This window comes from Centropristis striata, chromosome 22 (assembly GCF_030273125.1).
Source record: "Centropristis striata isolate RG_2023a ecotype Rhode Island chromosome 22, C.striata_1.0, whole genome shotgun sequence".
Lineage (NCBI taxonomy): Eukaryota > Metazoa > Chordata > Actinopteri > Perciformes > Serranidae > Centropristis > Centropristis striata.
The window spans coordinates 1000662-1011174 of record NC_081538.1 but is presented as its reverse complement, the minus strand read 5'-3'; the positions used below and the strand labels follow the sequence as shown (position 1 = coordinate 1011174).

The 10513-nt window shown below is 35.4% G+C and overlaps 2 protein-coding genes across 2 annotated transcripts in view; one reads left to right on the top strand and one right to left on the bottom strand.

The window, feature by feature from the left end:
- Window positions 1–1035: 1035 nt before the first annotated feature.
- On the bottom strand, window positions 1036–6011 carry si:dkeyp-38g8.5 (uncharacterized protein LOC568385 homolog). Its single transcript, XM_059326207.1, has 4 exons — window positions 5852–6011; window positions 3032–3125; window positions 1970–2057; window positions 1036–1894 (listed from the first exon to the last, which is right to left on the bottom strand). Exons 1-4 carry the CDS (start codon window positions 5919–5921, stop codon window positions 1208–1210), a joined length of 939 nt encoding a protein of 312 aa, XP_059182190.1. The 5' UTR covers window positions 5922–6011; the 3' UTR covers window positions 1036–1207.
- Window positions 6012–7316: 1305 nt separating this feature from the next.
- si:ch211-244b2.4 (uncharacterized protein LOC541512 homolog) overlaps window positions 7317–10513 on the top strand; it is a 9903-nt gene continuing 6706 nt past the window's right edge. Inside the window, exons 1-3 of the mRNA XM_059326206.1 lie at window positions 7317–7450; window positions 8462–8568; window positions 9634–9832. Of these exons, the coding sequence (XP_059182189.1) occupies window positions 7435–7450; window positions 8462–8568; window positions 9634–9832 (322 nt within the window). The 5' untranslated portion in view covers window positions 7317–7434. The remainder of the gene's footprint in view (window positions 7451–8461; window positions 8569–9633; window positions 9833–10513) is intronic.

Genomic DNA, 10513 nt, shown 5'->3' with positions numbered 1-10513 from the left:
CGAGCCTTAAGCGACCATATGAGCTTCATGTGAGGCAACATGGAAGGTCATTGGGCATTTCCTGATGATGCAGAACTGTAAAAAAGGAGCACGTCACGTTTTCATAATTTAGCAATCAACACAGCACCAAGTTTTGGTTCTTGTGCAACCTGGTCTCACAGGAATCCGTGGAATAGCCACGGAATCGCTCAAATTTCCGTGAAACTGACACGGATTTCGCTACAATGCAAGTTAATGACAGTCATATCCCGTGGCTATTCCAACATACAATGCGATTATGTACATTCACTGAGTGAAGATTTAGAAAATAAAACATATATTTCTCGCTAGAAATGTGATCAAAATCCATTTTTATGCAGAAACTAAGTCAAAATATTGATTTTTCACACAAAAAATGAGAGAACTGTCCGCCATGTTTTTTGTTCTGACCGCCGGAACCTTGAAAGTCACGTGACTTGGAACAAACCAATAGGAACAAATATCCATGGAATAGCCACGGGATATGACTGACTTTAACTTGCATTGTAGCGAAATCCGTGTCAGTTTCACGGAAATTTGAGTGATTCCGTGGCTATTCCACGGATTTTGAGTTAAGCGAAATCCGTGGCTATTCCACGGATTCCTGTGAGACCAGGTTGTCTTGTGACATCCCTAATGTGCATTATGCAGCTGCAGCTAAGGTGGAAATATGTTACATCAGGGAAGGTTTTGTGCAAAAAAAAAAGAAGCAATGAATCAAAAATTTTCAATAAGTTTTTCAAACAAGTTGAGGAATCTGTCCTTCCTGTCCATGACGTCTAAGTGGTTCTCTTCTGTCAGCTCCTCATCCAGAACCAGGAGGTACTCCCCTTTATTCTCACCGTGGAGCAGAGAGAAAGGTGCAGTGACAATTCAGCAGAATGCTAACTTGTTGCTCTCACTACCAATATTTCTTGTTACAACAAGGCTGAAAAAACCTGCATGCTGCAGCACATGGAGGTTGCATCATCTGGCGGGCCTTAAGCGACCATATGAGCTTCATGTGAGGCAGCATGGAGGTCAGTGGGCATTTCCTGATAAAGGAGCACGTCACATTTTCATAATTTGCAAATCAACACAGCACCAAGTTTTGGTTCTTGTGACATCCCTAATGTGCATTATGCAGCTGCAGCTAAGGTGGAAATATGTTACATCAGGGAAGGTTTTGTGCAAAAAAAGAAGCAATAAATCAAAAATTTTCAATAAGTTTTTCAAACAAGTTGAGGAATCTCTCCTTCCTGTCCGTGACGTCTACGTGGTTCTCCTCTGTCGCCTCCTCAGCTCCTCCTCTGGCTGCAGACATCCTCTCCTGTCTGGCTCGTTCTCTCTCCAGAGCCAGACGCTCTCTGCTCACAGCGTCTCTGTCCCTCTCCAGCGCCGCTCTCTCCCGCTGCAGCACCGCCTTCTCTCTCTCTATGGTCGCCCGCTCTCTCTCCAGCGAGGCCCGGTCTCGGTCCAGAGCGGCGACCTCCCGGTCCAGCACCGCCCGCTCCCTCAGCAGCACCAGCCGCTCCCTCTCCATCACCTGCTTCTCTCTGTCCAGCACCTGCCTCTCGCTCTCCATCATGTCCCTCTTGTTCTCCATCTCCTGCATGGCTCCAACCATCTCCTCGCTCCCCTCCTCCTCGTCCTCGTCTCCGTTCAGGGAGACCTCGATCTCTGGGCCGCCTTCTAACAAAGGTCCAGCTGAGTTTATGAACATGGACACCTTCCTCTTCTTGGCTCTGGAGTTGGGTAAGAAGTCTCCGTTGGTGGGGACGGCCTTGAGGATGGGGGCGTTGCCTTCCAGACGGCCCTCCGTGGCGTCGTCCATCAGTTTGAAATGAGGCCACGACTCAGGGAAGACTTTCACCCCGTCTGGAGGATGCTTTAGGTCCTGAGGAGGAAGAGAATGAATAAAGATGGAAATGTGCATTGCCTGATAAATCAAAGTGATTAATATCAACTGTACCTTGTATCTTTTCTTCATGTTTTCCCACTTTTTGGACGCTTGACAATGACTCATCTTATGTTGCAAGCCCATATGTTTCAGGATGGCCCTGGAAATATAAAAGCACACAAAAACATGATAGATGATAGATAGATAGAGAGATAGATAGATAGATAGATAGATAGATAGATAGATAGATAGATAGATAGATAGATAGATAGATAGATAGATAGATAGATAGATAGATAGATAGATAGATAGATAGATAGATAGATAGATAGATAGATTACTTTATTCATCCCCGAAGGGAAATTCGGTAAAACATGAGGGCTGAAACAATAACACTTCAACATGAAATGGGTTCGGTTTTGGTTCTTGAGTCTAACTTTGGAGTATTTCAACCAATAATAAATTAGTTCAGAACCAGAAAAGTTTGTTTCCAGCTTGAACCAAAACAATAACAGTTTGTTTTTCTCAACTTGAAGTGCAATTCAAGTGTGTGTCATATTCTACAGGTTGGAAAGAGATGATGAGGTCTTGCACATCTTCTGTGTCTTATCGTTAATAGTTGGTCCATGCTTGGGTTTTTTTTTTAAATAAAAGCAAATATCTAAAAACTTGCAGGCAATCCACCTTCTTGCTACCACTGTTTACCTCTGTTGTGTATTGTGCAGCGTCTTCTGATAATTACACATCCTTAAATTATAATGATTCTGCACAAAACTGATAAAAAGCAGAATGGTTCACTTGATAACAGCCAGGTTCCAAGAACCGAAACACAACGGGTCAAAGAACCAGAGTTAGTGTAGCTGATTTATCAATCAATCGACAGAACTTTACTTGTCAAATATTCTATGAATCATTTAAGTCATTGTTTTAAAGTAAAAATACCAAAAGATGACTGGTATTAACAAGCATTTTGAATTATCTCATTTAACCTGCATTAGTGTAGAACATCCTGTGCAAATACAAATACAACTGTAAATGCAGAATATTTTTGGTATGGTACTTCCACTTCATGCATCTACATATTAAGTAGATTTAATATATTTAATGTCTCTCAGAGCTTTTTCTTGTTTTTACCTCCAGGCCCACATGGAAGTATTTCTCCTTCCAGAGAAGAGGTAATTATTAGAAACCCTCAGCTTCACAAAGTCTTCAACTTCTTGTGCACTCACTGTAAGGGAGAGAAAATAAATAAATTAGTTAGAGATGCTTGCTGAAAAATGTAGAATTAATAAAATATGTGAATCAAACAATTCTCTAATGTATATATATGAATTAATTAATAAGATTGTCCCCCTTTTTATGAAAAGAAAACATGCACAGCAGACTTGGGATCTCACTTTTTATAAATTCAGGTGAGAAATTAACACTTTTTTAATCCCATAACCTTCTTTTAGATCAGGGGTCTCAAACTCAAATTACCTGGTGGCCGCTGGAGGCAGTATCAAAATGACCAAAAAAAGACACAAAATTACAAAAAAGACACAAAATGACTGAAAAAACACAAAATGACTTTAAAAAAAAGACACAAAATGACTGATAAAGACACAAAATGACCAAAAAAAGACAAAACATGACCAAAAAAGACACAAAAGTACAGAAAAAGACACAAAATGACTGAAGAAACACAAAATTACTCAAAAAGACACAAAATGACAAAAAAGGCACAAAATGACCAAAGAAAAAACACAAAAAATGACCAAAAAAGACACAAAATTACAGAAAAAGACACAGAATTACTGAAAAAACTCTAAATTACTTTTTTTTAAAAAGACACAAATTGACCAAAAAAGACACAAAATTATTTTTAAAAAGACACAAAATTACAAAAAAAAAAAGACACAAAATTATTTAAAAAAAGACACAATTATTAAAAAAAGACACTAAATTATTTTAAAGAAGACACAAAATTACCAAAAAGACACAGAATGGGACCTTCCACACACAACACGGTAAAGTGTCATTCATATAAAACTCACATTAAACTTTCATATCAAGGTGGGGGCCACAAAATATCGTCACGAGGGCCACAATTGGCCTGCGGGCCGCCAGTTTGAGACCCATGTTTTAGATGAACCTGATCAACAGGTGTCGGGTTACAATCAGTCACCAGTTTGTGTATTGATTTAACAGTCACTTTGATTTGTTGCCTCTTGGTTCATCAGTGATCATTTAAACAAATATTACACAATAAATACGATCTATTTAACCCTCCTGTCGTCCTTCCGGGTCAAATTGACCCAATCTGTTTTGACTATTCCTTCTTTCCTCCCTCCTCCTGCCTTCCTCTCTTCTTTCCTCCTTCCTTCTTTCCTTCCCTCGCCCCTCCTTTCTTTCTTTCCTTCCTTTCCTCCCTCCTTCCTTCTTTTCTTTCCTCCTACCGCTATCTCCTTTCCTTTTTCTCTTCTTTCCTTCCTCCTGATTTCCTCTCCTTTCCTCCTTCCTTCCTTCCTTCTTCCATCCCTCCCGCCTCCATCCCTTCCTCTATACTCCTTCCTTCTTCCCTTTCCCTTGCCCCCCTTTCCTTCCCTCCTTTCTTTCCTTCCTCCCTCCTTTCTGCCCTCTTTCCTTCCTTCCTCCCTCCTTTCTGCCCTCTTTCCTTCCTTCCTCCCTCCTTTTCTCCCTCCTTCCTCCTTTATTTTTTCCTTCCTTTCTTCTCCTCCTCCCCTTTCTTTCCTCCATCCTCCTTCCTTTCTCTCTCCTTTCCATTCTTTCTCCTTTTCCTCCTCTCTTCTTTCCTTCCTCCATCCTTCTTTCTTTCCTACTTTCTTTCCTCCATCCTTTTTTACTTCCCTTTGCGTCCTTCCCTCTTCTTCCTTCCTTGACCCGAGGACAACAGGAGGGTTAAGCATCTGAGGTCCGCTAAAAATGTGTTTTAGCTACATCCACTTCTTTATTGTTGATTGAAAGCCTTTTTGAGTCGCGACCCCCAATTTAACATGCATGTTGTCCGCGACCCCAGAATTACCAAAAAAGACACAAAATGATAGAAGAAAACTAAGACAAAATTATTAAAAAAAGACACAAAATTACCAAAAAAAAGACACAGAATTACCAAAAAGACACAAAATGATAGAAGAAAACTAAAATAGTCCATTCTGACCTCCTGAGTGTGTAACAGTCAGCTTCAAGCCAGAGACTCCTTGGAAAGTAACAACTTGATACAAAATTACAAAAATTACAAAAAGACACAAAATTACCCAAAAAAGAATCAAATCGACCACAAAATGGTCAAAAAAGACACAAAATGACCAAAAAATTCAATAAAATTAAGCAAAAAAGGACTCAAATTGACCACAAAATGATAAAAAAATGGCAACAAAAAGACACAAATTGACCAAAAAAGACACAAAATGAACCAAAAAAGAAACAAAATGACCCAAAAAAGACACAAAATGACCCAAAAAAGGAAACAAAATGACCAGAAAAGACACAAAATGACTCAAAAAAGACACAAAATGACTAAAAAAAGACACAAAATGAACCAAAAAAGAAACAAAATGACCAAAAAAGACACAAAATGAACCAAAAAAGAAACAAAATGACTAAAAAAGACACAAAATGATCTAAAAAAGACACAAAATGACCAAAAAGACTAAAACACATGAACACATAAACACTTTAACACAGTGGAGACAGAGCTGACTTCCAAAATAATTTGGCGACCCCCAGAAATCATCTCGCGACCCCAATTGGGGTCCCGACCCCAAGGTTGAGAATGGCTGCACTAAAAATGTGTTTTAACTACATCTACTTCTTTATTGCTGATTGAAAGCGTACTTATAGGTTACCTTCACTGTGGAGCCTACTTGCTAGGCTGCTAGGTGCCAAAGCTAACTCCAGTCTAACTGTATGCAGCTTGATTAAAACTTGACATTTCTTGCTGCCTTTACTTACTTTTATATGTGAACTCCACGGGGCTGACTTTATCATAAGTAGTGGTCGTGTAAGCGTGGTCGTTATCCATTTTCTCTCTATTTTCCGTTTTTCGTTTTAGCCTTTTTAGCAAGTAAAGTGCCCTTCGTAAGAAAAGACTGCTTGGTCGTTCCTCCTTCAGAGGGACCCTACCTTCTTCTTCGCTGGTTTTTAAACAGAGCGCCAATGACGGAATCAGCTCGCTAGCGCCATCCAGCCATGTGGCCGTTTAGTATACTGCAATATCATCACACTGTTAAAATAATCACCTAATGCAGGAAACACACAAAAACTTCACCAAAAGTGTAACATATGACATTTATTGATCATTTCACTCAAAAAGGATGTAACAAAGTTTGGCTATTGGCATAGTAATAACACTGTGTGTAAATTAATTCAATTCAATTCAATTCAATTGGCTTTATTGGCATGACGTAACAATGTAGCCTATATATATATTGCCAAAGCAAGCATCAGAAAAAAATAAAACAACATAAGGAAAGCAATATTTACAATAAATTATTAAAATTCTGTTATTCATTTTAAAAGAAAACAAAAACTAATAACAATAAAAGAAAGCAATATTTACAATCATTGAATTACAATCAACATATAATTTATACAATCTAAATATACATAATAAATTATGTAACTTAAGAGAAATAAATGACTTAGGCCATTTTTTGAACATGCCTTTGTGACTTAAGCAAGATATGGTAACACTTTATTTTGAAGGAGTCTACATAAGAGTGACACAAGCCTGTCAGAAACATGACATGACAAGTATCATGAGCATTAATGTTACTTCAGAGTGTCATTAATGTTCATGACACATCACATGTCATGTTTATGACACGCTCATGTCACTCTTATGTAGACACCTTCAAAATAAAGTGATCAGATTCCACCAGGATGGGGACCACTGACTCCAATCACAAATACATTATTTTAGTTTTTACATTTCAGTCTCTGCTGCAGTGTATGTCACCATAAGTTGTTTATTATTACTGGCATTGCTGTTTTATTATTATTAATGTTTTGTTTTTAATTGTTTATTGTAAGGTGACCTTGAGAGTCCTGAAAGGCGGCTATAAATAAAATGCATTATTATTATTATTATTATTATTATTATTATTATTATTATTATTATTATAATACACAAGTCCTGCAGCTCAATCATGGCTGGAAGTGTGAAAGCCTCCAAAAATGTATTTTGTGCAGAATAACACAGATATATTTAGATAAGCGTAAAAACAAACAAGGAAAAAAACAAGTTGAATTTCTATAAAAATAAGAAATAATAATTAATATTATTATTATTTAGAGTTGGTTTATGTACTACGAGCCTTGGTTTGTTATGGACAATGTCTTGTTTTTCATGTTTGCTATGAATTCTAATTGTAATTGTAATTACATCTAATTTCTCTGCTTTCATGATATTTATATCTATTTTTATTTTCTTGTGTTGCCTAAACATGGGGTGATCCCTGGCAGAGAACACGTGGGAGTGGCTGCATGGATCATAAAAGTGAAGAAAGGAAAACGAAAGTATTACCAACTCCAGAATGGCGGCTGCCTACCGTAAGTATGACTCCTCTTTAAACATTACTTTAATTTTTTATTTAGGAAATGATCTGCAGATGATAACTGTCTTTTTATCTCGTGTTTGTCGACTTTTATGCCCTCCTAAAAAAGATATGTGCGGTTGCTGTGTGTTTGATAACGTATCATTATATATTTATTTGAGAGATTTAGAGCTGTAATTGACTAGTTAGAGCAAACCGAATAAAAGTAGACTTTTGATAAATATAATGTTAAGAGATAGGGTTAACTCTCAGTTGAATACACAGATTTATCATAAAAGGTTCTTTTGCAGAATTTGATAATTTACAGTTTCAGTTTCGTTTTTTCTTAAATACAGAACTTTCCTACAGTTTAATTACAGCTGTAGCCCAAACCTAAAAAAAAATTTAACTATTTCTCATTGATAGTGTGTTAAATCAAAGATATGTTCATTATTTAAACTTTTTTTCATTCAACTATTTTCCAAATTGTAGGTCATGGCCAAAACAGCTTGTAAATGAATTCTCCAGCAGGGGGCAGCAGATACACATAATAAATATTAAATTATGTATTTGAATTGAAGACCTAATCTTATGTATCTTATGTGTCTCTAAATATACTAAAAAAAATACTTCAAATGGCTGTAGGCATTTTAAAGTGAGCTTTAACTATTTGTTTACTAGTTTTCACTGGACAAACATTGCTGCTGACATAATAGAATCATTAAAAGTAACACCCTTAATGTAGGCTACACAGGGAAATAATTATCTTCTTTCTTCTTATCTTCCTATGCACAATTATCTTCAATTGTTTGTTTTGTTTTTTTGCAACATTAATAGTTAATTTAACTGGAGCTGTGGGACCAAACAATAAAAAAAAAACAGCCTCACACCAAAATGTCTTTATATGTTTGGCCTTAAAGTAAATATTGAGATTGTATTTCTACCATTTAAAGATAAAAAACTTGTTCACTGGGAATTCTAAATAATATGTTTTCACCAAACATGTAAATATTTGTGTTTTTTCCAGAGTCTGATGAGGAAAAAGTGCCAAAAAGTGAAAGTGAATCTGATGGCAGCGATGAGTCAGACAGCGAGAGGAGTTCAGATGGAGAAGATGTTGAAACTGACTGTCAGGTTGGTTTCTTATGAAATGTTGTTTATTAAATAAATTGGTAAATATCGCTTTGAAATAAATCCTGAAATTATTTTGAAAAGGATGTTCTTCAAAGGATAAATCCTATTTTTTAATGTAATTCTTATTTTATATTGTTATTTATTAAAGTTAAATATATGTGGCATTAAGATTAATAAAATAAACTATTTGCTTATTTATTTATCTATATTGACCCATTTAAATATTATTATTATTATTATTATTATTATTTATTATTGTATTTGTTTACATTTGTTTATATATGTATTGTATTGTAAATATCGCTTTGAAATAAATCCTGAAATTATTTTGAAAAGGATGTTCTTCAAAGGATAAATCTTATTTATTAATGTAATTCTTATTTTATATTGTTATTCATTAAAGTTGTTATCTGATACATTTATTTGAATATAATAGATGGAAATGAAAATAACTGGAAAATAAATGTGGCTTAAGATAAATAAAATAAAATATTTTCTTATTTATTTATTTATCTATATTGACCCATTTATATATTATTATTATTTATTATTTATTATATTTGTTTACATTTGTTTATATATGTATTGTATTCTAAATATCACTTTGAAATAAATCCTGAAATTATTTTGAAAAGGATGTTCTTCAAAGGATAAAAAAGGATACAAATATTATATAAAAATAACTGGAAAATAAATGTGGCATTAAGATACATTAAATAAACTATTTGCTTATTTATTTATCTATATTGACCCATTTATATATTATTATTATTATTATTATATTTGTTTACATTTGTTTATATATGTATTGTATTGTATTATATATTTATTGCCTTGTCTACTTATTTCAGAATTTAATTTATTTTATTGCCATATTTATTTACTTTACAGGCATATATAGTTGTTTATTTATTAATCTAATATGGACTTAAACAGCAGTACATATTTTTTTGAACAGAGAAGATGTTGGAGTCAGCATCTATTTTACACATATTATACTATGTACAACATGACTGAATTTCCATCTGTAGTGATTAAAAAAATCTTTTGTATTTTCACTTTCAGCTTTATGGGAAACAGCCCTGTAAGTATTATAACGGCAAAGGCTGTCGGGACGGCAAGAAGTGTCCTTACCTGCACGTCTGTCAGTACGCCCTGACAGGAAGCTGTCGCTACGGGGACAAGTGTAAGCTGAGTCACCCCGGAGAGGGACGAGGGGCCTCCGGGGCCCGAAGCAGAGCCTCAGACCGATCGACATCCAGTGGTGAGCAGAGATCAATGCAACTAACTACTGTTAACCCTTTATCAGGCAGAGAACTATATCTGGTAACTTCAGGTAATATCTCGAGAAAAAAGTTGCAAATTTACTACATTAAAGTGGCAAATCTACAAGAAAAAATGTTGCAGATTTAAGAGATTGCAAGTGGCAAATCTGCGCGAAAAAAGTCACAGATTTATGAGAAAAAAGTGGGAAAAAAGCAACTTTTTTCTCCCAGATTCACCACTTTAAATCTCATAAATCTATGCATTTTTTTCCAGTAGATTTGCCACTTTTATCTCTTAAATCTGCGACTTTTTTTCTTGTAGATTTGCCACTTTAATCTCGTAAACTTTTCTCTCAAAATATTATTTTCGTATGTTTTTGTGCAAATGTAAAAGGTGAGTTACTGTATTGCCATCACCTGGTGAGGAAAGGAGCCAATTTGGTATTTGTTTCAATCAGTACTTGCTTTAACCCTTTATCAGGCAAAGAACTATATTTGGTAACTTCAGGTAATATTTCGAGAAAAAAGTTGCAAATTTACTACATTAAAGTGGCAAATATACAAGAAAAAAAGTTGCAGATTTAAGAGATTGCAAGTGGTAAATCTGCGCGAAAAAAGTCGCAGATTTATGAGAAAAAAGTGGGAAAAAAGCAACTTTTTTCTCCCAGATTCACCACTTT